At 38.5% G+C, this 27998-nt stretch overlaps 1 protein-coding gene across 1 annotated transcript; it reads left to right on the top strand.

The window, feature by feature from the left end:
• The first annotated feature begins 343 nt into the window (after positions 1-343).
• On the top strand, positions 344-27101 carry gpat2 (glycerol-3-phosphate acyltransferase 2, mitochondrial). The gene is made up of 22 exons (XM_029511382.1): positions 344-415; positions 3235-3327; positions 4231-4295; positions 4415-4525; positions 4895-5002; positions 6730-6829; positions 7534-7667; positions 7912-8011; positions 10614-10799; positions 11690-11788; positions 12452-12534; positions 14718-14845; positions 14963-15033; positions 15324-15484; positions 15647-15750; positions 17875-18059; positions 18555-18632; positions 19167-19289; positions 23474-23594; positions 23790-23858; positions 24234-24289; positions 26649-27101. Exons 1-22 carry the CDS (start codon positions 344-346, stop codon positions 26763-26765), a joined length of 2364 nt encoding a protein of 787 aa, XP_029367242.1. The 3' UTR covers positions 26766-27101.
• Positions 27102-27998: the final 897 nt, after the last annotated feature.

The following is a 27998-nucleotide window of genomic DNA, read 5'->3' as shown; positions in this document are numbered from 1 at the left end:
GCTGGTAAAATATGCAAAATTTTAGCTATGGGCACTGAATGATAGATAGGTGAGTGTTGCCAACCCTCCTCTGCAAAGAACCAGAGGACAAATGAATTTTGCATCAGACTTGAGATTGTGTGTGTGTGTGGTTGTGTGTTTATTTTCTGAAATTGGAATGAAGCATTTTCCCCCTGTAAAACTCCTAAAAATGACTGCCCACTCACGTTCTCATGTGCTCAGAGAACAGACCTTATTACCATTCAGAATGTGAGAAAGTTCTGTTTTAACATGACTCTGTACAACTCTTTCGCTTGTCTTTTTGTGATAGGTCTCTGGGTAAAGGTCTGCAAGAGGGCTCACCATGGTGCAGCAGATGAGTGACAGCATAAACAAAAACACGATTCTTCCATCAAATCAGGAGAATAGACCTGCTGTAAGAACACTGCCTGCATGACTCACACCCTCTGTCATCTCCCACTTACTCCATGAGCAGTAAACTCTTTGTTCTTCACATTCTCGGGAGAACATGCAGAGACCCATGTGCTTTATTCTGTTTGATGTTTACCAAATCATAGGATGTAATGCATTATTGAGTCATACTGATCCAACTGAGAAGGATTTTTAAAGGACTGTTTCCTTTTTGGAAACATGCTTATTGGAATTAGCTGAAAAGATAGACTAATCTCATAATTGTGTTAAAAGTGGAGGTGAACCCTGGAGGCTATTAGACTTTCTGACAACAACAATCACTTAAGTTGTCATGTTAGAAAATACAAGATGGCGCTAATAAAATCTTGATTTCAATTTGTGTCAGACTGTGTGATATCAATTTGAGATATGTAAGATGGTGCAGTAAGTGAGTGGTGAATCATGATGTAAACAGAAGTATGAGAGCGGACACTTGCCATTAGCTCGTCTTATCCAGTTTTGGAAATCTGCAATCCCCTCTGCCAGTCACTTTCCTTTTTATTCTTGGCCTCCCTAATTTGGGTGGATCTGAGTCATGTCAGCTGTCACATTGTGAGATCTTGGACTAAATATCTGAATTTGGCTGTTGGTGGATCTGTCTCACAGTATGATGTAGAACCATCATTTTGACTTACAACCAAAAATGTCGCATTTTTCTCAGGACTGTCAACTTAAATCTCAGATGAACCGGACTCGTACTTCCAATAGTAAGCGATAAGAAACTTGCTGTCCAACTGTAACAGTACAAGAGTAGTCCTATAGAAAGCACAATTATCTTCTCCTAGTGATTGTGATGAAAGTGACCATCAAAAAAGCTTTTATGTATGATTCAGTTCAAATTTATGGCAAGTTTCTATCCCATACATGAGTGTTATTTTTCTGTTTCCTTCTAGAGACCATAGTTTAGGAATGCAATCCTTTGTGGAGGCTGACTATCCCTCATCATATGGTCACTTCACCATAAGAATGCACCACCAGGAAGGATTCACATATTGAAATAACTTTGATGAAAACGGGAATTATGGTGCATTAACTATGAGGTGACATTAATTAAATTGTAATGCCCCCCTCTGTCAATGCATATAACAAATACAGTACAGTACAGTATTTGTGAAGTCATCCTTAAGCTCTCAGTGGTGTTATTCTAGTCATCCAACTCTGCTCAACAAAGTTGGCTTATTTCCCAAGTATCAAAATGTTTCAGTACCTGGGCTTATTTTCTGGTTTTAGCTTGATGATCGTAATCTTTTTACCATATTCTTATATTACTTTCTGTCTTTACTTCTCCCTTCTTTCTTTGTACCTTTCCTTTACAATAGTGTGGACATTTGAAGTATTGGTAGTTTTGTCATTACAGTCATGCTTTGTCTTGAAATTGACATTTTCTTTGCATGGTACTGATTCAGTCAGTTGCTCTGTTTTCTGGGATCCATCAGCCGTCAACCAGGAAAAAGTACCATTGATTTTAGGAGATTCATTAGCTGATTTTATTAAATGGGGTAATCAGTCTGAGTCGGAACTAACACTTGCGTTGAGGCACAGAAACTCTCCACACGCATGCTTAGCATGATAATTAAGGAGTCATAATACAAATGTATTAGATAACTGACCAGCAGTCAAGCCTGTGCTTGATACCTGGCTCTCATGTGGGCCTTGTTGCACTGCAAGATATTGCGCGCTTCCATGGATTCAGATTTTAACCAATCATAGCAACATAGAAATCAAGAGCAATTGTAGCATTATAAAATGCATTTTTTTTCTCTCTTTCAATCCATCATTATGTTAATGGTTTCCAAAGAGCAGGAGGAATCGAACGTGGCTTGACGCCAGTAAGAAGACATTTTGTGTGTGTGGGGGTGGGGAGACTGAGTTGGAAGATTTGTGCTCACGCTAGTGACTGGAACTATTTTGATTTTGAAGTTGCATAGCTGCTTGCACTGATCACAGCTATGATGATGTCGCTCTGCTGTCAGAATGATTAGTTTACTGTCTTAAATGTAAGAGACAATTACAAATGCAGTTAATTCTATTAGAGCTCTAGCTGAGGGAATTCTCTCATAACATACCCCGAAACCAACGTTATTTTATCCAAAAAGGATACAGTTTATTTAAACACTGAAAACAAACACTAAGTGCATTTAGATGGACCTGCCGTAGCATCACAGCAAGTCCATTAGCATTAAGTTTTTCATCTCATAGGCATATCTGACTTAACCTGATCAAAATGAGAGAAAAAACAGGCAGTCCTGATCCCATCTGTTACATCATACAGTACGTTTTGCATTTTTAAGAGTAGATTATAACTAATGATCTTGCTTTTCTTGAAACAGTTTCATATAGGTGTTTAACTTTCATTTTCGAGGTTGGAGTTTGTGTTACTGTTGAATTCACTTGCATAATAGAGAAAGGTTTTTCTTTTAATTAGACTACCCTCATTGCTGTTTCAATGCCGACTCAGATATATGTGACAGACATGAAAAGTGACAAATATTTTTTTACCATTTTAATAGCTTCATGTGGAGATGGTGACATTTTCTGTAAAAATGTATTCCAAAGTGGTTGTAAAATGAAGAGAAATCTAATTTTCAGGTACCCTGCAAACTCAGTCAAACTCAGCCAAACAGCAAACAGTGACACAGCAGGCACACAGCTGGTGTGACCATGCAAACAGCTTTTCATATCAGATCACAAATGGCAGCTAGAACGCTCATGCAACACATTTAGCAGTCTCCATGACGTTGTGTGTTTCTTTGCCCTTAGTTGTCATGGGAATTGAAGATTAAGAGAAAGCTGACAACTGTGCCTCCCTGCCTGGGCAAGTTCAGACCAGTTGTGGGCCAGTGTTGCCACCAGTGCACCCCTGACAGCTTGGTGAGTGTCGGAGCTGAGGCTAGTTAGAGAGAGAAAAGGAAGGAAATGTTGAGAGTATCTCATCATATTGATGAAATTGCTTCCATGATGGGAAAGTCACTTATTTTGTCACATCTAGACTCCTGCATGCTTATTGGGTTTGGCATGTTGGAGAAACAAAAAAAAACAAAAAAAACTTGAAATTGCACAGATAGATAGAGCTGCCGGGTTATCTAAATTCTTGTATAAATTGCATAAATTCTCGATCGTGACTAACAGTAGAGGTAAAAATAAAATAGTGTCCTCTGTAATTAATGAGTTATTTTACGCATTAGGTGAGCGCTGGCCCATGGTTGGTGCGACAAACAAGTCCAAAAACAAATTGTATAATTGGAACTTTCCTGTTTCTTTCACACAAAACTTGATCATTCTCTCATAGATGCTACTGCTACTGACCGCCTTAATTTAAGTTTAATTGTAATACATTTTTTATTTGAGTTTTAATGTTTTCTGCATCATTGATATAATGTGACTTAAGTGATTGCTCCTTTTTTGGTTGTTTTTGTATGTAGACCCCAGGGAGACTAGCAACCACTGTGTGGAAACGAGTAGGGATGCAAAATAAAGAAATGAAAGAAGAAAGTGAGAGCAATCAGAGAATTAGACTGTGTTTTGAACCAATCCACAAACTTGAATGCTATAATGCTATATCCTATAATAAGCAAGAAACCTAACAGTTTGACCTTAAATCACATGGTAAGTTTGTTCAGTGAATTTAAATATGCTCCCATAGATGTCCATAATCTGATGACGTCCATGAACTCCATGTAATCCGCAAACAATAAATTTAGATAAGTGATACTTGTTGTGATTTGATTTTGGCATTGAGGCCATCTGTCTATTTAAATTTTTGTCTTGGTGTAGCAGAAGAAGCTTGGACGAAACTCTTCACTTGGCTTCCACAACCTGCTAAATGTCAATGAGACACAAACCAGGTAGCTATAGAATCAACAGTATTTATTTATTTATTTATTTCAGTTAAATTAAAAATATGGACAAATATACACTTACCTGTGCACAATTTCTGCCTCTCAATGTGTATTTTCTGTCTGAGGTATCGAGGCTGGCTGGTGCGGAGGGTGTGCTGTGTTCTGTTTGCGAGTGGGTGCAAGGTTTACGCGAGCCATGTTGGCAACAGGCTGGAAAGAGTCTGTCAGAGCAACAGGTACGTGAGAGGACAGAGGAGAGGAGTGGAGATGCCAGAGGACAGTAAATGATAGGCAACGATAGACAATGATAGGCAGAGATACTGAAAATGAAACTGGCTGCGTGGGAAAGGGAGGGGAGCAGCTAAGAAACAAAAACAAAGAAAGAAAAAATTAAGGCTATCAAGGGGGAAAAGAAACAGGATAACTTGGGACTGGCCTCACATTTTCCCTATTTCTCTCACCAAGTCTAAAGTGTTATTGTTTCTTCTTTGATGCAATTTAGTTTAACCTTTATTTAACTTCTTCACTCAGGGATTATTGCATTGTCTTAATATAAGGGTCCTTGTGTGGTGTTTACTGTGCTGTCCTGTGACCGCATGTTTAAGGGTGAAGGAGGTGCTCACAGCTGAGGGAGCAGATAGCCAAGGGCAGCTCAATCGCCTCTCACCATTCCTCCCCCTCATCAAAACCTCCATCTCTCCTGGCCTCTTACGGTTTGTGTGTTCATATTTGTGTGCGCCCTGATAGGCAAAGGATAAAGTTCAAATATTGTTTTTTATTATTTATGCGTTCAAGTGTTTTTGTCTACTGAATTGAAACTGAACTTGTGTGTGTGTGTGTGTATATATATATATCCTGAAAGCTCTGGAAAGAATTACGAGACTACTGCTAAATTATAATTTTCTCAGATTATGCTGTTTATAGGTATATATTTGAGGAAAATAGACTCATTCTATAAACTAGACAACTTTTCTCCCAAATTCCAAATACAAATTTTGTCATTTAGAGCATTTATTTGCATAAAATCTCAAAAAAGGTCCAGTATTTTCAGACGTCAAATAATGCAAAAAAAACAAATCAAATTTATATTCATTTTAAACAAAAATGATTGGGCTGGCCATGACCTTCATCCACACCTTGATCAACCTAGCCGTGTGGCATGGAGCATTGTCCTGCTGGAAAAACTAATCCTCAGAGTTGGAGAACATTCTCAGAGCAGAAGGCAACAAGTTTTCTTCCAGAATAACCTCATACGAGGCTTGATTCATGCGTCCTTCACAAAGACAAATCTGCCCAACTCCAACCTTGCACAAGCATCCCCAGATCATCACCGATCCTCCATCAAATTTCACAGTGGATGCTATACGTTATGGTTTGTAGGCCTCTCCAGGTCTCCGTCTAACAATTAGACAACCAGGTGTTGGACAAAGCTGGAAATGAGACTAATTAGAGAAGATGGCCTTACTCCAGTCCTCTATGGGCAGATCCTTATGGTCTTATGTAAACTTCAGCCCGGCTCTTCTTTGCTTCTCATTGATGAAGGGCTTTTTTCTAGCTTTACACATCTTGAGCCCTGTCTCTAGGAGCCTGTTTCAAACCGTCCTCACTGTGCATTTCTCCCCTGCCATTTGCCATTAATTTTGTCGGTCACTTGTTGTTCTACGGTTCCTGAGTAACATTCGAATGAGGTGACGGTCATCCTGGTCAGTGGTTTTCCCCCTCTGCCAGACTGTAGTTTTGTTGTTCCCGATGCCTGCTGCTTGACCTTGTTCTTATGAATCGCCTTCTTAGAAATTTTAAGGATGAAAGCAACCCGACGCTTACTGTATCCCTCTGCCACTAAAGCCAGAATTGAACCTTTCTTTTCCTCACACAGAGCTTTTCTTTTCATTTGGTATGGTAAATAGTTATGTTCTTTTTTTCTTTTCTTTTTTTTTTGTTCCAGTTACTTTTTCCAGCACTGTTTTTGCCATCCAGTTGGTCTCATTGCAAGAGGATATATGATGACCACAGCAATGGTTTTTATACATTTCTTCATTAAATAAGTTTTGGTTCAGGTGATCACCTCATCAGTACCCAACAGACACTGTCATATATGTGAGAAGCTGATTTCTAAAACATTTGCTCTTTTTTCCAGAGCTGTGTGTGTTTGTATATGTAATTTACATTTGTGTGTGTGTGTGTGTGTGTAAACTGGAGTTTGACTGCTCATTGGAGGCATGCAAATGGAAATTACATTGAGTTGCTAAAGTGTTTTTTTGCTGTTTTACTATCTTTACCATTTCCTGAATTTCATGCATACCCGATGGCTATTTTCTCTTAGTTTCAACATAATCCATCCATTATTCCAATTTGCATATTGTCCCCATGTTTTCTTTATCTCCAGTTCTTTCTTCTTTCTTCCCATACATCTGCTCATGAACTCCCCTCTCTTGGCTAGATTTGTGTGCTGGATGATGCTGAAGATGTTTGCTACCATGTTTTGCAATATTCAAGTTAACCTGAACCATCTGTTGGATTTGCACAGAGTCTCAGAAGAGGTATAAGTATATACAAACACATCTGAGACAGCACAGCCTTTTTAGTTTCACAGTCGTAAAATCTCTATATTATGGAAAGAACCTTATTACTGGGATGTTTGAATCTATATATATTCGCACTAAGGACGTGAAATTGCGTTGTAATCAACCATTCAGTGAGAAAGTAAAGAGCTACAGCAGTAGCGCATCTACAGAAAAATATAAAACTCTAAATAGCAATTGTTTTGAAAGTATTGTAAAAAGTTTCTCTTTCTTGCCCTGTTATACATAATTATTCTCGTGAGTTTTTAGTTTTTTGTTTTGTTTTTTTAGGTTGTGGGGTCTTTTTTTTCTGGAGACTACACAACTCTAATTACATGGTTGACTGAATGAAAACAAGTAAATAACTGAGTGAGGCTGCTGTGGCAGAGTTTGAGGATGGGCCTGAATGAATTCAGTGAAGTATGTCTTTACCTTAGATCTCGCTGTAATGAAGTCCGTACGTGTATGGTTTTTATTTTGCATTTTCAAGTTTCCTCTTCTATATAGTTTAGAATTATCCAAATGTATTTTGATGTGTGAGTAGAGGATTGTAAAATTAGGGCTGAACAGTTAAGCGAAATTTCGATTTTGGGTTTTCGCAATCATAAAAACATGACAAATTTGCCAGAATGAATGACAATGTGAAGAATGTTATTTAATGTTCTTTCTGTTCTGTAATGTAGGGGTCTCAGCTGGTTTATGTGTATGTTCGTCAGAGCAGTATGGAGTGTGCTCTGATCCCTCTGCTGCTCTTCTGCCATAATCTCAGAGTTCCATACACGCTGTGTCCTCTCCAAGTGAACAGCTCCTTCCTAAGGTATAGTCATCAAAACACAAAGTCACATAGAAGCTTCTTGGCAAAGTGGCCTAAGATAGCAAAAAGACAGTACAGCATCCTTAAAACTGCCCTTTTTCTGACCAGGGCTGATGTGCTGAATCACTTTTACGCACAGCACCCAGTAACAGCCAGATTAATTTGAACTTGGTGTAAAAATCCGTCAGCAACACTCCTAAGGCAAACAAGTGATCTCTGAGATACACTGTCATCTCTTTATCCTCAGATCAATCTTGCAGAAAGTTGGTGTGGTCCTCCTGCCACCTTCTGCATCGACTACGCAGGAAGCTGAGATGGACCATCTGTACTCACCTGTCATGACCTCTGTAAGACTTTATAGTGTCACCACAGTGGGCCATAAATGAATAGTTCCAACAGATTAAATCTATATTTTCTTTTACATTTTTCTTATCCATTTTTCCAAGTAAAGAATCTAAAGATCTAATTAATGTGCCTTAAATCTGACCATAAACCAGAAATGTATAATATATTTTTCAGCTTCAGCTGTCACTCACACTTGTATTAGACCAGACGCAGAATTCAGGAGGATCCGTTGGCAAAAACGAAATATTAAATTCAGAATTATGTTTTTAATAATAATAGTTGTTGTGCTTTTTAGACTGAGCCCTGTATATCTATACGAGGAGTGGGGCTTCATCCATGAGCTCCAGCACCTTACTATATTTGTAGCCATAGCCCATAATAGACAAACAAAACCTACCTGAGGTCCTGTAACCTCACTGCTAGGTACTTCTATATTCTACCTGCAGTTCTTGTATCATAGATGAGATATCAAGAGAGAAGAGAAAATTGATGTCTCTCAGTAATGACCACTTTTTATTTATGAAACATCATTTTGTACGCTGTTTCAAAAGACAAATCCATAGTTACAGAATACAGAATGTTTTTTGTAAAAGAGCTATTCCACAATGTTCTACATGCTGATGGTGGTATCTTCCTTTAAATTGAAAGGACATACAGTATGAGTCAAAAGATTGGACACACTTTCCTATTCATTGGAATGGAAAAGTGTGTCCAAACCTTTGACTGGTACTGTGTATGGGAAATAATGCAATGCAGCTGCTAAAGTAGCCAGAAATGTGTTACCTTGGTTTTCTTTCCTCACAGCTTTCCTTGCCTCTTTTCTTGTCTTCTTCAATGACAGGGAATGAGATACAAGGAAAAGGAGTCAGGCAAATGTGGATGTAATGAAAGGAAAGTTGGATATTCCTGAACATATCAGAACCAAACGTCACATCATCAGATGATGTGATATTTCAATCTTGACCAAGAAGTGTGCCACCTGAGACCAACACTCCCATTCCATTGAGCTATTTCACAAGCATGACTAAAGCAGAAATTTAACTGAGTCTAAAATGTATTTATTAAATATAATGTCAGCCAATAGATATCAATCAGTCACCAACTCACAATAGCCTGAGAGAAGCTAAATAACAATAATTTAACCAATTGCCTTGATTGGAGTTTGAAGTTATAAATAACTAAGGAAAGGTGCAATTTCTTTTTCATGTTTTTAATCTCCAACTCCAGTGAATATGGGCTTAAAATATATAAGTAAAGTAACATCTGCACATTTTGTAAAGCTCCTTAAGCCACAGAGGGCTTTCAGCAGTTGTTCTCACATATGCAAATATACCCCTCAAGTCTAAATTTCATGTTTCAGATACCCCTCTCAGAGTCACCAACCATAAAAACACCCTTGGTACAAATCATTCCAGCCTGACTGCCGGAGCGGTTCCTCATTAGCTGTGTATATGAAACCAAAAACAGTCTGTTCACTTGTAAATGGGAGCAAAACACTGGGCTGTGAATGAAAAAACATGATGCTATTGCATTTGTTAAAAAAACAAAAAACTTCATAGACAGTAAGAATTGATATAAAATTACAGGGTAAGCAAAGGATACATGTTCTTGCAGTTTATCTGCGTAGTGTATGTGCGTTCACTTCAGTTTATTCTCCCTCGAGTAGATTCACATTTTAATGTGATAACAACGTCAGCTCCTCAATCACAATACAACCTGTTTTTTCCTGCTCTCTCGCATTCCCCAACCTCATCCCACTCTCTATTCACACTTAAAATTACCAAAGGGCATGAGTTTTGCTACAGAGATTGCAGCTTTGGAGTTGCCTTGAATGCCTAGTTAGTTTGATTCTGTGATCCTGGCAGGTCTTTGGAGGTTCATTCTATTTTATTTGAAGGTAATTTGTATTTTTATTGTGCTTATTTGGATTATTTTCATGGTCAATATCAATGCTTCTCACCTCTGACTCCTCTCTTGCTTTTATTACAATTTCCTCAAGTACCTTCTTTGAGCACTTTCTCTCTTACTTCGTGTTTATCAATGATCAGTGCTTGTTCACCATTAATACGTTCCTGTGATTGTAGTTCGTACAGGAGCTCCTTGTGCTTGGTATCAGTTTGCCCAAAGATTTGTTTCATTTGAAGGGGTTACTGGCTTTATTAAGATCAATATTACACTTTTATTTTATTGAGCTGTAAAGCTCAATAAAATAAAAGATTTTGCTACAGTGGAAAATAAATATTGCTTATGAGTGATGCAGTATTTATTTATTTACTTACTTACTTACTTACTTACTTACCATTGATGGTTTACATGAGTAAAAATATTGATTGTAAGTGAGAGAGCAGACTTGTTTATTGGTTGTATATCAATGTTAATAGATTATTGTTTATTGAGTGTTGGCCTACTTAATTGTAGTTCAATGGTTATTGAGTTGTTGTCTGTAGAGGGAAGCAGAATTTGGGATGAGGAAAGTGTCTCTAAATGCATTTTGACTTTTGTCCCCCAGCTACCATCATGGCAGGCATTTCATTTAATTACTCCCCTGCTGCCAGGACCTTTCATAGCTTTGTCTCTGCCATCTTTTTCTCTTTCCCTCCTCAGCTGATACGTGAGCTGCTACATGAAGGCCAGGCGATGAGTGTTGGTGTGTCAGCACAGTCTGGCCAAGGTGGGGAATGGCTGGCTTGCATCAGACAGCTCATCAAAGAGGGATCTGTCCCCGATGTCAGTCTAGTTCCTGTGGGCATCTCCTACGATTGTGTGCCCAAAACCTATTTACAGGTTAATGTCCCTTGCAAGCACACATACATAAACACACACACAGCCATGTATAACTTGGAATGCCCTTGATAGCAAGTTAAAGGTTTGGTTTAAAACAGACCATCAGGGCTACCTCAGAAGAAGAGCAGATGAGGTGAAACCTGTAAGGGACAGGTGCATGCCCAGATTTTAAAAGTAGCAAGAAAGCAGTAACTGTATTTTGGCGAATTGAATTGGTTTGTCCACCATTAAGGCAAACGGTTTTAAAACCGTCAGTGCCCAATTGTCTCTGTTTGCTCAAGAAATTTGTAGCCAGTCAAATCTGAATGCAGAAATTATGCACTTATTTCCATTACCATAGGACTACCATAGCATTTCTTATTATATCCTGTGTTCATGACAAGTACACATCTACTACTTTGTAAAGACATATAGAGTCACTTCTGTCTCGAGAACTGGAGTGACTATCACAGTTTGTCAACATTTATATGGGATTTTTCCAGCCACTAGTAATGGCTAATTGCTTTCTAATTTCGCTCCATCCATTGTTGGCTGATTAGTTGAGGATTGCTTTTCATATTTTCAAGGTGATGGCAATTAGTCTTCCATTATTCCTGCCCTCTGTCATGTGCACTTATGATTACTGGAGAGTGGATGCTACTATGTCTAATTGCTATAACAAAGTCCTTGCCTTATCATTTTACTGTTGTGCCATAAGTTCTATACAGATGGTTATCAACCTCCATGAGACTGGTTATTTATCTAAGTCCTCGTCTTAGATTCATTCATTTGTGGAATTGTTGGAATGTACCTTTTCAAGATAAATATCTTATTACAATGATGCATTAATAACTCCACTATATATAGCGCTCCTAAACGTGTGTGCGTGTGTGCATGTTTTCTATGTATCATTGTAGGTTGGCTTAAGGTCTGGGCTGCAGTGGCTTTGGTCTGTTCTCTGGAGGAGACCAGGTGGAAGTGTGAGGATCCACCTTGCACAGCCCTTTTCTCTCAAGGTGCACATCAGAGGAAGTAAATCATCAAATATATGCCGCCAATTGCAGTATTTGCTCCTAGCTTTATTTGTCTTCTGACCCTGTGAATGCCTTAATATGTGACGTCTACTTGGGATATCCCATCAGAGGCCTTATGTACGTATGTATGTAGGTGAGTGGATGATAAGACTGCTTCTCAGTTGCTCTCAAGGTGCACATCAGAAAGAGCTACCATCAAAGACTTGCTTGTCCTTTTCAGTAGTTCTTTCCAGCTTTTTTGTCTTCTAACCATTTTAAAAGCTTCAAAGTTTTTACACTTACCTTCAGTGGTGTATTTAGCAAATTATCGCGAATGAATTAGTGTCATTTTTAGATCGCTAAACTTTATCCTCATTCAGAACTGGTTATTTATGGTCATAAAAATAAAAAGAACTTTACTTAGATGGAGAGACATGAAGTGTATCCAAAACATTTGAAGTTCATTGTTAAATGTGGCAGTACTAAAAGAGAAATGAGATTTAGCATAACTGGATACAATGAAACATTTCCATACAAACTGTCTAGTTTTCTAAAATTACTTTACCAGAATGTTATTGCTTGATGGTTTAGAGATACTACTTTGCAGCTCTACGCAAGAGCATTTGTGCATACATCATCCTCCTTTGTGCACTTATGTTTGTGTAGGAGATGTGCGAGTCAGGGAGGTGCAGAGTAGATGTATGGCTCCCTCTACAGGACCTGTTGCTACCTGTTATCCTCAACAAAAGGTAATCAAACTAACTGTGATTGCACCTGTCTTCACCAATGAGTGTGAATGGTGTATGTGAAGGAATCTCAATGGGTGTCAGATGTGGATTATGCTTTACCTAACATCTGTGAAATGGAAACGTTAATTTCTCTTAAACTTTGAGAATCAGCTTTCCTATAAACCTCGATTCTGGCACAGATATGATGCAAGTACTGATGAGTCTTCATCCTCTTAGACTCGGTCCAATTGCCATCAACATTACACAGTGTGCCAGTGAAATAAGATGACAGAGAAAATAACATCCTTGCTGAATCTCTGCTTGGCTTCTGACAAGCAAAGTGGCTTCATCCTTAAAATGTCAAATTCTTCTGAGAGATTGGAAAGCAGTAAAAACAGCCTGAGTGAAAGAGATGGTAAGCGATAGATGAAAAGTAGAAGGGATATTTAGATTGGATTGTTATCAGCATGTGAGCAGTTGTTTGAGCATTTCTACTTGAATAACATGCTGTAGTACTTAACACTGTTGCTGCCATGTCTTTTTTTTTCTGTTTGTCCATTGCCACTGAGGTTTCAGCATTTGAAGGCAATTTTTGTTCTTATGTCTTAAGGATTTAAGAATCATCAGGGCTGCCATAATGAAATCTTCTCATACGAGTGCACCTGCACAGCTGCTTATTCATCCAGTTATCAGATCAGCCTATCATGTGGCATCAGAGATATGCAGTACCAGACTGCCTGTAAGACGTGTGTTTCTAGAATGGATGATTTTCTGGGATTTACGTCCACAACAGTCCCCAGAGTTTACTCAGAATGATGCCAAATACAGGAAAGCAGAAAGTGGCAGTTCTGCAGATGGAGACAGTCTTGCAGAGAGACGTCAGATGGAAATAGCCAGACTGTTTGGAGCTGACTAAAAGGCTTTAAAATCCACTCTTTACAATAGTGGAGAGAGAAAAAGTTCCTAAGAAAGCACAATACATCCAACTTTGAAGGGAATGGGATACAACAGCAGGATCCACTTCTGTCAGTCTGAGGAGCAGAAATGTGAGGCTGTAGTGGGACATTTTCATCAAATCTGGACAGCTGAAGACTGGAAAAATGTAGGCTGCTCTAATGAAGCTACATTTCTGCTGAAGAAGCAGATGGCAGAGTCAGAATTTGACATTAACTGAATAAATCCAGTAATCCAACTTTTCATGAATGGTCCACGGTGGTGGTTTTGTAATGGTCTATCTGAATATTGATATTGACCATATTCCTCTTTTTACAGCCTCAGTTTACCATATTATAATGGCTACTTCCAGCATGATAGTGCGGCGTGCACAAAGCAATAGGCTTCTCAAGATGGCTTCATGAATGTGACAGTAAGTTCAGGGTACTTCAATGACCTTCCAAGCCTCCATATCAGAGTGCAATAAAACACCTTTTGGATGTGTGAGAACAGGAGATTCAAATCATGAAGAAATTATGTGATGCAATGAAGTCAACATGACATGACAATGTTTCCAACACCTTGTGGAATCAGTCCCTTGATGCACTGGAGCTGGTGTGAGAGCAAAGAGTCCACCTACCTGGTACTAGTAACTCCAGCGATCACTGACTGTATGTCTCACTTGCATAGCTAAAAACTATAAGCCTCAGATAAGCAGGACATAGAATGCATTACACATGCTTAAATTTTTGAGTAATAGAGCTGTGATATATCCCAGTATGAACCTAACGAGACAAAACCTGAAGAGTTGTAAAACTGCTTGTATTGTTATAAATGTGGTACTGAGTCAACTATTGAGGTCTTTCAATAGTTGATAGTAAATTTCCTGAAATTCATTTGTCATGCACCTTCAAAAACATTATAGCTGAAAAAGTTCCATGTATTATTCTTAAATGAAACCATGACATTGTTAAAAAATCTGTAATCTTAAAGATTTTATTCTTAGAATCATTGTGGAAAGCTCTCCTGTGGGTGCTGGTTTATCTGTGTACAGTGCAACAAAACAAATTTAGTTGATTTTATTTAAAAAAACACAAAGGAAATTCATTGGCTATTTTCTGTCATTTCATCTTCAATGTGATTTAAGGCTGCACACACTTGTAAGGTACGTACTGGCACTGAAAATCTTAGAGATAATGAAGGGCATATGAGTTGCTACAACCAAAGATAAACTTAGAACACCATTCTGTCCTCATCCACTGTCTCTCAAGAACTGAAAGTGTGTTTGGGCAGAGGCGGATGTCGTGGCTCCTGCCTTCTCATTATGCATCTGAACAGGAAGCGCCAACTCATCCAGAGAGAGACCTCAGCATTGCCATCATCCTCCACCTCATCTTCTGTAGGTCCAGGATTATGTTCCCCAGCTGAATCGTAAATGAATCTTTCTAAACTGTTGAACTGTTTTAATGGTATGCAAATTATACTGCATTATCTGTCTGTGTGTGGCACTTTACAGCTGCAACCTCCTGCATGGCTGTGATGTCCACCAGCCTTGTGTCCAGTCTTTTGCTGTACAAACAGCGCAAGGTACAAGCACCATTTATATGTATATCCTGGAGTTTGTGTGTTTATTGGCTGAGCAATTTTCCCCAAGGTGCTCTCAACATTAAAACCTTCCTGGCCCCTCTGTCTTGCCCCCCATAGGAACCATCAGTACTCCAAGAGCCTCATAAACAGAATTGGTTTTCGTTCTAGTTTATTAGAGTGTGACAGTGATTTTCTGAGTCATAGCCACCAGTCTCTAACTAATGTCACCAGATGGTTTCATGCTCGCGTCTGATTTTGGAGCTAAACTTCTCCATCCATTTCCTCTGCAGGGCATGAGTGCATCTGCGCTGTGTCGTGATGTGGCTTGGCTCACAGAGGAACTCTTGTTCAGGAACAAAGACATGGGCTTTGGGGGGGGTTTAGTGGAGCTGGTCCACTATTCCCTTAATTTGCTTGCTCCTCACCTCATCATTGCTGCAGTCCCATCTAGGTTAGTTTTCTTTTTTTTTTTTTTTTTTTTTTTTTTTGTCCGTCAGACAAGAAAAACAAAGAAGTCAGATAAGCCGTACACACCAAAATGTCTGATCTTATCGAAAAATCCAATTTTACTCCAAGTGAAACCTTTCTCTGATATTGTCCTGTCTTCTCCTAGAAAAGACCCTTTTATTGTAGTCCGCCCCTCTCTTGCTGCCACACTTCACCTTGCCCTCCAGGCCCGGAGTGTCACACATGCCTTCATATCAGAGGCTGTTGGTGGTAGGTGATTTTGCACGCACATATTTTGTGTAGCTGACATAACTTTCCCAACACTTAAGACTTAAAATCATTTTCTTTAGACACCTTCTTTTTCGTAGGAGGCCTTGGCAGTGGCTCTGGCTGCTGGCATGCCAGTATGGAAAAATCACAAAATCACTTTGGAACCCGACATTTTCGTATCGAAACTTAGAAAAATTTGAGAAATACCAAGTTTCAATCAGTGTACACTTTTAAAAGAAAACAAGAAATGTGTGATATAATTTCTGTGCTATCCTGGTCTGTCAATATATGCAATGTCTAGAGATTGATGTGATTGATGTCTCGTGAATTATGTGCTGTATCTGTAATGAATGAGTCATCCATGAGAATCAGGAAATAATATGAGGAGAACATACTTCGAACTCAAACCAGGTCCTCCCCATGGTACAGCACATTTATTGACTGAAGACCTTTTCAAAAAATTATGGCATTTCTTAGGAGCACAAACCTTTGAAGTTCCTTCTCCAATCCATATCATCAACTTAAATTTACAATGCTCTCCTTGCCTAACTGAAAATACAATCAACTATGTTATTGCTGCACTGGAATGAGGCGATATCCTTTATGTCTCAGCTCCTAATAAGCAATTGAATGCCATTTAAGACAATAGCTTTCACTCAGCAATGTGAGTTATATAAAATGGAGAGGACAGCATACCCATGTATGTCTTTTGAAAGTCATGCAATCTGATCTCTCGAGGAAGGCAACTCAACATTTACATTTTTGTAAATGTTTAGTTTGACTGTGTGACAGATGACTGCTTTGTATGACTGAATTGTATTGTGTTATTGATATTTAGCATGTAGTATCTTAATAACTGGTTATTGTAAATGTTAAGATATGCAAAAACATCTGAACAATTAAACCCATTAAAAAAAGATATAAGAACCTTTTTCACAATCTACGTGTGAAACACCAGCTCACTATTTCTTGGAGTAAAGTACATATTCGATGATTAAACACCTTACAATTCACAACCACTGCCAGCAGTGATTGCCAGTGCTCAGTGCTAACTTGGGAAGATGTAACCAGGCAGAAAGTTAAAAAAAAAAAATGGCATACATCAAGCAAAAAAAAGTTTGCCTTCCATCGCTGACCTGACATTTACAAGTTTAATTATATGATTTGTTGTCTGAACTAATATGCCTGCCTATGAATAATTTCCACAACTTTAATCTATCTCTAGCCTTGATCAAACTGTAGCTTGCAATTGTTTAGTAGTTATAATTTTAAAAACTGAACATAACCCAGGGTTGTGCAGAATCACCTCATTTAAGCTTTATTGATGGGCAGTAAGTTTGGGAACACAGCATAATACATAGGAGTAATATATGGTAATCATATAATGGCAAAAGGCCAAATCCTCACCAGATATTGAATCTACCCATCCGAGAGGCAAGAGGCTTGTTGTTGAACAAACTGTACTCGGATGCATGATGTTATGGTTATTATGCTAACAGGGGGAGTGGGGTGAAGTCATACAGGCTTTCTTTTACATTAGTGGTGGAGATCAAAATAACTTTTGTATTTTTGTGCTGTGTTCAAGTACAGGACCTGCGTTTTCTATGGAATAAAGTCTCTATTTCTGCATGACTCATTATCAGTGCATGACGTGTTTTAGTTGTATAGGAAGTGAAAATGGTGGGCTGTGTGCTGCTGAAAGCCTTTGTGTAGAAGACAGATACATGAATACCAACCTGAAGGGTTAAAAATAAGCTGTGATCATGACGATGATCCAGACATATATTAAATGGCACATTTTTCAACATTATTTGCATTCACTGTTGTTCTTCCAGTGAGTGAGGACAGCTTTGTTTAAGGACATGAAGGATCTGGATGTGAAAACTTTCCCACCAGCACACGAAACCAGGATTATCAGGATTAAAAAATATAAATAAAGTCTTAAGATTTCTGTAAACGGTGGAAATCCGAGATCACACAATGACTATCAAGTTTTATTTTGAGATATTTTATGAGATTACCTGCTTACTTTGGAAAATAGCAAACAAGTTTTCTCACACTATCCATGTGGACAAAGGACGAGCAAAAGATAAGATGTTTGTATGTGTGTGTTTTTGTTTTTAGCGTGTGCGGTATCCTCCATGCTCTGTGAGGTGGCTATCAGTGGTGTCAGCAGCAGGGTGAGAAGTGATGGGGTTGACGGAGAGGAGGTCAAGAGTGACCTGGAGTTTGATGTGGTGCTCTGCCAGTCTGAGCTGACTGAGCGAGCCCTGCAGCTCTGCCATCTCCTGCCTCCAGGATACATGCCGGTGAGTTTAAATTCATATCACACGCACACACGCGCAACCAGTGTGTCTCATTCAATGGATGTTTAATGGAGCTGAACATCCATTCATCCTACTCTGCTGCCTCTATCTCAAACAGAGAGAGGTTGTGGACTGTATGGATGTGTGTGTGTGTTGTGTATCTTTGTGGCCGTGTATGTACTCACTCTATCACACTGACATCAAGGGTTCCAAATCTGAGCCTGAAATACTATTTCTACCTCTCTTTGCCCACCTTTCATTTCAGCAGTTTCTCTCTTGAGCTTGCAGCTATGTCTCTCACCCCATTCCTCATTGAAAATACAGTTTCTGCTCTCATCCCCCCTTCGGGCTATCTCTTTTTGCCCTCTAGTGACCTCTGCTCTATCTCTACTATATACCTCCTACTCTGTCAGCTGTCCGCTTCTGCCATCTTAAATGTGTGATATACTGAAGCTGTTTGTGACCAACCTTGTTTCCTCTTGTTCTTGCTCTCACCAGCCCTGTCAATCATCCTATAGTTTTGCTCTGGATGCTGTTGACAGTTTGGTGCGTTGTGGTATCCTCATCATGGAAGAAGTAAGAAAAAATTTTAAAACAAATTTAAGGTTGTATTCTCAGACACGAAATGATGTGATGATGATGATGTAAATACAAATGTTACAATAGTTTACTTGTATGGTGTCTCTAATTCTTAATTTTTTTGAATCCATGTCAACAACTGACAGGGTGTAGTTTGTTTTTGTTTTTTTTTTAAGTAGTAAGTGTTTGTCCTTCACATACTTGTGGGTATGTTATCTAAGTAGCACCTTCACAGAACTTCTTAAAATTATGGCAAAAAAACCTTCAGTAGGACTCAAGGATGAACTGATTTGATTCTGATGGTCCAACGTCAACTCAAATCTTAATACAGCAAATGTGGCTTGAAATCTCCTGCAAATGTGTAATATTATTATAATATTTAATCTAATGATAATATAAACATCCTCCTCAGTTTACCCAATACTGCATACTTTTTTAATAACAGTCACTCATGGCCCACCTCAAACAGAGGTAGAAGAAAAGAGGTACAGTCTGAAAAGCTGCAGCTACTGAACTGTCTATCCAATGTAGATCCCCAGGGATGTCCCCATCTGTGATTTCTGGAAGAGGGAATGCACTCTGAGCTGGACCACCACTGATGACCCTTATCACAGTGACTCTGACTGTGAGGAGCAGGAGTTGCGTTCCTACAAGGTACAGAGAGCACTGCTGGCTTCCTCTCTTTACACAAAGGGCTAAATGTTCCTCACCTACCATGGTGCACTACATGATAAAGAACAACAAAGTGAAGAACATTACAAAACCTCCTTTACAAATCAGTGATGTTCAAAATGGTAATTTGCATGAAGTGTCAGCTTTCAAAGAACACCGATTGTCATGATTTTTACATGTGATTGTTTCAGTAGCCACAGTGCTGCTAACCAACTTCTGAAGAGACCAAATAACCAGTCTCAGAAGTGCAGGTGCATCAGTAATGTTACTTTGAGGTGTTAGATTCAAGAGTCATAACTTACTTATGTATTAAAAAGATCATCTTCAGTCATCATTGTTTGGATGATGAGCCACTGATTTGCACATTTTCATGGGGGGGGGTTAACAGGGATATTGGGATACTTAGTGTCTCTGACCAAAACACGGTATCCTCTCAACCCTGCATGCATTTCAGTGCATGTTGTTCAAAATATGTTGTTCAAAATAATTCAAGGACTTGATAGAGTCTGCCCTGTTCGTGTGAATACAAAAGTTATTTTATATGAGCATCTGATTATCCATGCCCACCTAACTCATGCAACAGGTGATTCATTTGGCACTCATTCAGTGCGCCACAAGAAGCTGCAAATGCTTGCAACTATTTTGCTGCCTGCTTTCAGAAATTCATCTCCCTCGCCTTCTCAACCCTCCTACTGCATTAGCATGTAGCACGCTTTACCAGGGGTGTTCTTTAAAACTGATGTATACACAACTGTAATCATCCCAATTTAAAATTCTAAATAGAATGAGATTTTTAGCCTCCTGCATTAGAGTTGAATCAGGATTAAAATACACAGCAGTTAAATTGGGCTTTTATCCAAAGCCCTTTACAATTAGCCTTTCATTCATCTATTCATACATGCAAGGCACTGGCACAGCCTTGGAAGCAACTTGGGACTTCAAGAACACTTGGGTTTGTGGAATGAGCAGATGGGTATCAAACTATCAACCCCATGATAAGTGAAGTCCCGCTTGCCCTGGTGAGCCACAGCTGGCAGCTGATGGCTGTCTTATTATATGCTTCCATCTCCTATTTGTAATTATAAAAACAAATTTTCACTTGTCAGAACCTTGAAGTTTGAAACACTGCATCATTAGTAATTCTGTAATAAGTCTCAATATTCTTTTTTTTTTTTTTTCCCCCCCACTTCACCTTTACCTACCGTGGCAGTGATGTGCATGCCATCCATCTTCCCTACTCACTGCCATTATTTTAGAGCTTACTTTTGAGCGGAACAAAATAAAATCTATCTAAAGACGCTCTCAAGCCGAGCTTTGCTGCACTATAATTGCCTCACTAGTCCAGAGAGAACAATGCCACCTTGATCTTGACATAAAATCATTTCTTAAACTTCAGCTTTGTCCACAAAATAAAAACCTCACCTATGTCCATGCAGCTTTACTCTTTTTAACTTTAATCTTTTTACCTTCACTCATCCAGTATATTCAGTAATCTCCTACCGCCGCCTCTGCTCTGCTGCCCCCGGCTCAGGTGTTGGAACAAGGACAGAACACACCTCCAGACCAAACAATAACAAATATTCCCCGAACAACTCCTCTACTGCCAGTTATTGCTTAGCCTGAACAAATTCACTTCAGATTAAGCTGCTGTAGTATTAAATACTCGAGAAAAAGCCCTGGTCTTGTGTCAGCTCAAGATTTTAAGATTTTTGCTCAAATACCCTTAAAATCTTTTTTTTTCCTTCACAAACATGCTGAGCTGTGGTTGTTTCTTCAGTTAACATTTTCTGAAATCAAAGTCCTCCACAAGTTACGGTGGAAGTGACACACAAAGCTTCTTAAAGACTTTAGGTAATACAAAGTTGGTGTATACTATAACTACAAATCGTGACTTAAAAATGTTATTCACTGTAATTTTTATTGAATCGAGACAGATCCTGACAACAAACAGTAGTAAAAGGACTGCTCTGTAGTTAAGAAATTATTTCACCAATGCAGCATAGCTTCAAGCCTTGAAGCATTGAATCTAGTTCTTTCAGAAAAGTGATGATGTTGTCTAAAACTTTTCTTGTCTGTGGTTGCTGTTTGTTAAGAGACTTATTTACTTATCAGACAACATTCAGACTGACACAGAAACATCTGATTAGTTAATATTGGTTAATATGTTAGTGTTGACATCTTTCATTTCCACCATGTCCTTTTGGAGCCCCATGATGAAACTTATTTCTTTAAAAATTATGTAAATATTGTGCTGCAAGTATATTTCATCTACTTGCACATTCAACTGATACATTAACCTCAGTATTCTATGCTTTTATTCATCATACAATTCAGTTAATAGTTGCTTTCCTGACTGACTTTTCTCTGTGACATTTGATTTTATAGCTTTACTGCGTATTTATGCTTTAAATACAATGATTGCTTAAACACAGATTGAATTAGCCTCATTGACCAAATGGCTATCACTCACTGTAAAATTAGATGAGCTCAGTTCTAAAAACCTGGCTAAAAGAAATATCAGTGTAATTTAAACTTTCATTATATATTTCAAGCACATTTTGTAAAATGTATTGTTAGAACACAAAAGGGTTAGGTTAGTATGTGCAAGCAGGATGCCGTACTGTTATGAGCAATCATCCTTTCAGACACTGATTTTTTTTTTTTATGGTTGTGTAATGAGCAAGGAATATAAGGCAATTTTCCAGGGCCAGCTGCACTCTACAATCTGTGTTCATAGATTACATATTGCTTGATTATAATGACCCCAGTCCCCATGAACCCTCAGCTCAATGAATTCCCTCATTACCAAATGTAACCATTAACTCAGTCTTTATGATAAATGGTAGAATTTATGAATACAGAGCAGAGGCAGATTCCCAGTCAACAGTTTTCTTATGAAAGAATACACTAATATGTACATATTGTGTGTCAACAAAGGTATGTCAGCACCTTTGTTGACACAGTTTTGTATACTTATGGTTTGGGCTTGACCATATAGCTTAGACCGTCATTTCATTGCTATTTACAGAAATTACCTTTTTGTGACAACAGTTTGGAGAATGCCCTTTCCTATTTCAAAGTAACAATGCCTACCCTTAAAACATCCAGAAAGGAATAGAAATTGTAAAGAAAGTCTTCTGGCCTGTGCCCATCCAACACCTTTGTGATGAATTTGAATGCCGACTGCAACCCAGGTTTTATAATCCAATCTCACTGCCCAATGTTAATGTGAATGGGATCAAATCCCTCTGGTCCAGGAAAATCACCAAGATTTAGGTGCCTGGAGCTCTAAAGCGGTAACAGCAGTGCATCACTCCCCACTGGTACATCGAATTTGACTGCAATCTTCTAATAATCTAGTCAAATTATAGTTTGTTTTCTTTCATTGAGTTAGTACTTGTATGGCATATTTTGAAATATTTTCTACATGTTCTCTTTGATTAGAATTCTCTCTTGTGTGAGTAAGAATAATTTTTATATCATTTTTATATTAGTCTTCTTAAATTATTTATCATTCTCTTATGTTATTTCACCCTGTGAGAGTCTGATGATGAGTCACATTCATCATTCACAGTAGGTATATTTGTGGCAATAGCTATCAATTTTGATTTGATTTTGATTTTATGTACTAATCAACTATTTTGATTGTGCACATACTTTCAGCCTACATATATGCTCTACTGTGTGTAATTGGATGAAGAGCTTCTGAAGGTTCACAGTGGTTCTAGTCCTTTTCAGGAACATGCTTCATTTTTATCTCAATAGGTTTGTAGTTATTATGTCCATAAACAACGACACCATTTTGATTTGATAAAGAAGACAGAGCTCCTGCCTTTAGACCTTATAAACAGCAACTTAGCAACGAACAGTGCCATGCTGTGGCACTGGTTTTAAAGTACATGAAAATAAAAGTTGAATGTTTTAATCAAGAAAAGAAAATATAGATCTGCCTTGATAGCAGTGGAATATCATCCAGGGACCCCCACGTAGAGCTACAAAGCACCACACTGTTCAGCTCAGACAGTATTATACCTCTACATCCTGTAACTTTATTTTATTCTGACAGTTGCTTCTCACTTTGTGCTCATAGTTACAGAAAAATCACTTTCATTCTAGCTCTGCCTTCACCCTCATTTACCATTTCTGGTCTTTGTCTTGTATTCCAGATAAGCCAGCCAAGTCATTGTCCAGAGATGCTCTTCTTCCTCTGCAGTGTGTTAGCCGGACATCTGCGGGCGCTGTGTTGGACTGTGAGTGGGCTGGAGCTCATAGACACGTGTCTGACAGGTGAATGTACTGGGTGTTTACAGGGAAATGTTAATCTTTCACTGATGTTGAATGTGAATCGTAACACTTCTTGTGTTAAAAGACTTCGATTTTAAAGCTTGTTTTGCAATTATTCACATTTTGATTTCTGTTGCATTCAATTTTCAACCGCGTATCCAGTTCTGGGTTGAGTATCTGTTTATTTGAACTCTGCAGAAGCAGAATTTATGGCTCAGATACACTCCCATCTGTGTGACACAGCAAATAAGAAGAAACAGCACTATGGTGAGCTCGCTGTGACAATCTTTTCCCAAAAGCACACTCACTAACATCCCCACACGCATACAAAGCTTAGCTGTAAAAGCTTGTAGCTTTGCCTCACCCACTGATTCAGTATGCACTGTAACAAGTCAGTCGAGACAGGAGAAGAGATGCCCAGCAGCTCCCCCACCCTCATCACATGCCCTATTCTTCTTTTTCTTAAAAAACATGTAAGACAATCAGTAACTACTCAAATGGCACCCTTTAATAATACACAATATAAAAATCCCATAAGTCCCACCGGTAATGGCTTTGTTCTGTTACCCTGACCTGGTTTTTCTTTATTGGTTATCTGGCTGTTCTTTTGATTCACGTGTGCCTTTGTGCCATATCTCACAGAGAGCTGCTCTGAGGAGGCTGCGCACACCGCAGTTAGAACACTAATAGACCTCAGGGTAAGTGACAGTTTTTATGTGTGTGTCTCTCTAAATCTGTTCGTCTACAGAGAATTAAATCTCAACTCAGTACTGAAAGTTGCGGTACAGTCCAACTCCAAAATGTTCAGTTTTAACATTTATCCAAGTGAACCTGAACACAGCCCAAATCCTCAAATCATTAAAGATCACTCAGCCACTCACAATTTTTAATAACTTTCTTGACCCTCCAACTCAACATGAGCGGGAATTCAACCAGAATTTTGATGCAGCCAGTCATGTCAAATAACATTTATGATGAAATGTGTATCTGTAAGGAGGATTCAAAGGGTCAAGAGAACAAATTATTTCACTTTTGCACTCAACATTTTCACTTCTGTTTGACATTTAATTTAATTTTCATTTAAGTGTGTTTCTTTCCAAGAGGATTTTTCTGCACTTAAAGATTTAACTGTTGTGTTTAGTTTAAACCCCCAGTAACAGTCTGTCTTTTTAATTAACCTAGACACTGCTTCTGCAGCCAGTCCTTTTAAGCAACCAAGTTTTGAAAACAAGTTTCAAAAATGAAAAAATTATAAAATTGGAGAAATGTAATGTATTTTCAATGATTTTGCAGTAGTGCCTTTTTTATTGTTTCTGGTCGAAGATTTTTAAGGCTTTTTACAAGATGAGGATAAAGTCCTGGTTGTCGAATCAGTGGCCTGCGCCAGGAAGTGATACAATGGGACAAATGTGAAAAAATCATAGCATGCAAATATAAGTGAGCAGCCTTAAAAGGGAGACATGACCTAATAAGTCTGTTCAAACTGTTTGATGACTTATTCAGAGTCATCTTTAGTACCATTAGTGCTTTTTAATGCTTAAAGCACAGGAACTTTATAATTGAACTTGTAGAACTGCCGTAAACGGTCATTTTAATTAAACAAAGTAAAAATATCCTGAACATTTTGCTGCAGAGTTTGACCCCTTAATTCAGCTATCCAGTAACTGTGCATCTGTAACGGGCACCAGCTGTCTCGTGTGTGTGTGTGTGTGTGTGTGTGTGTGTGTGTGTGTGTGCGTGTGTGTGTGCGTGCGTGCGTGCGTGCGTGCGTGCGTGCGTGCGTGCGTGCGTTAAATGTAGACTGGAGTTTCAGTTTTTCAGTGGTTTAGGTTGTCACCCAATAAACAAACAAATTTCATCATGAAGCACCGCCATCACTCTGAAAACATCACTAAGTGGACAGACTGATGTACTGATTATCAACATAGAAAAGTGGGGGTCCAAATTTATCATTTATCATCAAGTAGGTGGGGCTTGTCCCACCATTATACAACGGGAGTTATACCTATGAACAAAATAAATAGATTATAAAATATGGGTTGTTGCTATTGAAGCATTTCTCTGCCCTCAACCCAGCCAAAATGAACTGATAAATGAGAAACTCTGCCATAACTAGATACAGATTGTATGTTTATTGTGATGGATTGTCAAACTGTATCCATTTTAAAGTCTGTGAAAGTTATTCTTCATGCAGCAAAAAATGGAGAGAAGCAAATTGTTGGTCTCGCAGATAGGAATACGAGTGTCTTATCGCTATATGCACCAACTCTGCAAACAGCAAGCTGAAGGGTGAACTCACCGATTGGCACAAACTTAAGAGCTCAGAAGGGGAAAAAGTCTCACTCATATTTATCACATATTATCTTTGTTATTTACACAATCAATTCGTTACTCGAGAAATTCACCAGTCAGCCTTTTCAATGTAAAACTTGTCTGCACCCATCAGTCTCTTTTTTTCAGTCGGCTCATTGGGAATCTCTGCCTTTAAAAATTGGGCTTCATCATGACCTATATATTTGCCCAGATCTCATGAGGCACTTATTAACTTTGGTATTAAGGTTATCAGTCAGAATTTGTCATTATCTTGCTTTTCTTTGGGAAATGACAGATTATTCCACTCCCTGGTGTCAAGACTACTTGATATTTAAGACCAAATCTAAAGGGAAATTTCTTTCTGGTGTTAATGCAGCTCTAAGGACAGTACAGTACAGTCTAAGGTTTGGCTTTCTTATTTTACATACTCATGTAAGACCTTGGAGGTGAATAAGGTAGTTCAGTATTGTGTATGTAGCATCTTTAGTTTGTTTTTCTTCTTCATTATTGAAGTGTTCTTATTTTTGAAGGGTTTGGGGTTTATCTCTTCTATTACTTATGTTTTGTTTTGTTTGTTTGTTTTTTTTTATCAGTCCTTGTGTCAAAAAAAAAAAAAAAAAAAACACACCGCCATCCAAAGTTAAGAGAAGCTGTGCACGCTCACAGTGTCAAACTGAAGGTTACTGAATTAAAGGTGGTGTGGTTGCCAGTATCCTGATGGTGCTGTGTTAATGTTCATTTTAGGTTATTTCGGAGGAGCATCAGAAAGGAGGCCTCTTCCTGGGTATCAGCTCTTTGTTCCAGTTGTCAGAAAACAGGCAGAAATTGCACCGATTTATCTCACAGTACCTCTACAATTAATGTGTTTAACTCAGCGGTAGGATTCAAGGACTTAACATGGCTCTGTTTTGTTGCAGTCTGACCTAATGTTCTCTTAGTGTCGGAGAAACTTGTGTGAAGTCATGCTGAGCCAGGATGCCCGCACCTTTAGGTTAATTGCATTTTGAATTTTCAGTGATGAGACATTGATTTTAAGTTTATCTTAAGTAATATCATTAGCATAAAACCACAGGGGACAAGGATTATGAAGTCCCTGTAATCAGTTGTGAGTACTTACTGGAGGATGATGATGTCGCTCAGTGCATTTTGTGTTTCAGTCATGTTTATGTTGTGATGAAAGCCACACAAGTTAAGTTTGTTTTATATTGAAATGTTTTAGTTCTGCTTTTTCACAAATTGATTTGTTCAAATAAATGCCTTATCTCATTTTGTCATAATTTCAACACAAATGCCAAGAATGAGCATCATGCACACAAACTCAAATCTTTTACGGTGCTATACTATTATATTGCCATTCCTATAGATCTGGTTTCTTCCAACACACTCACCATCCTGAGTTGATCTCTTTAACTCTGAGCTTTCTATGCTGACTCAGACCCCAGGAGAGTTTGTCTGGTTGATGTGGACCTTTTGACACCAAGACGCAGAAAGAAATCAATAGCTTGTTTTGAACATGGCAGAGTTTTTCTGGTAGGCAGTAGTATTTTCGAGTTCATAGCTGTCTGTGTGGAGTTTATAGTCAGGACAGTTTTTCCCTCCTAAATTAAGCATAAGCCTAGACTGCAGTTGATAAGCTCTTACTGAGTGTGAAACTTAACTGCCCCCCAGTGTTGAACTGAGGGTACTGACAGGTACATTGGTGGACGCTATTTTCCAACAATCCGTGCACAAAGCTGGAAGGAATTCATAGTGGATGGTGGTGAAACAGCCCCAGCAAAATGAGCTCTGCCATCGAGATCGAGATTGATGAAACCCCTAAAACAAATCATCAGGGGTGGACAGGAACGACGTAAATTTACTTGTACTTAAGTACAGTTTTTGAGTATCTGTACTTTGAGTATTATTTTCGGGGGGTTACTTTTACTTTCATTCCACTACATTTGAACAACAAATATTGTACTTTTTACTCCACTACATTTCTATTGATGCTCTCTTGCTACTTTTGCGCTTACATCAGCTGATGACTTATTTTTTTTTTTTTTTTTTTGGAGGGGGGGGGCAAAAATTCTGAGAAATTCAACTTTCTGCTGATTC

Source organism: Echeneis naucrates, chromosome 9, assembly GCF_900963305.1.
Source record: "Echeneis naucrates chromosome 9, fEcheNa1.1, whole genome shotgun sequence".
Taxonomy (NCBI): Eukaryota; Metazoa; Chordata; class Actinopteri; order Carangiformes; family Echeneidae; genus Echeneis; species Echeneis naucrates.
Note: the sequence above shows the minus strand (reverse complement) of the source record. Positions and strands in the feature narration are given on the sequence as shown.

Coding starts and splice junctions, on each gene's coding strand:
- gpat2 (XM_029511382.1), top strand. CDS start 344: ATGGTGCAGCAGATGAGTGACAGCATAAACAAAAACACGATTCTTCCA. Junction 15,485..15,646: donor ATTGCTGCAGTCCCATCTAG/GTTAGTTTTCTT, acceptor GTCTTCTCCTAG/AAAAGACCCTTTTATTGTAG. Junction 23,595..23,789: donor CATAGACACGTGTCTGACAG/GTGAATGTACTG, acceptor TGAACTCTGCAG/AAGCAGAATTTATGGCTCAG.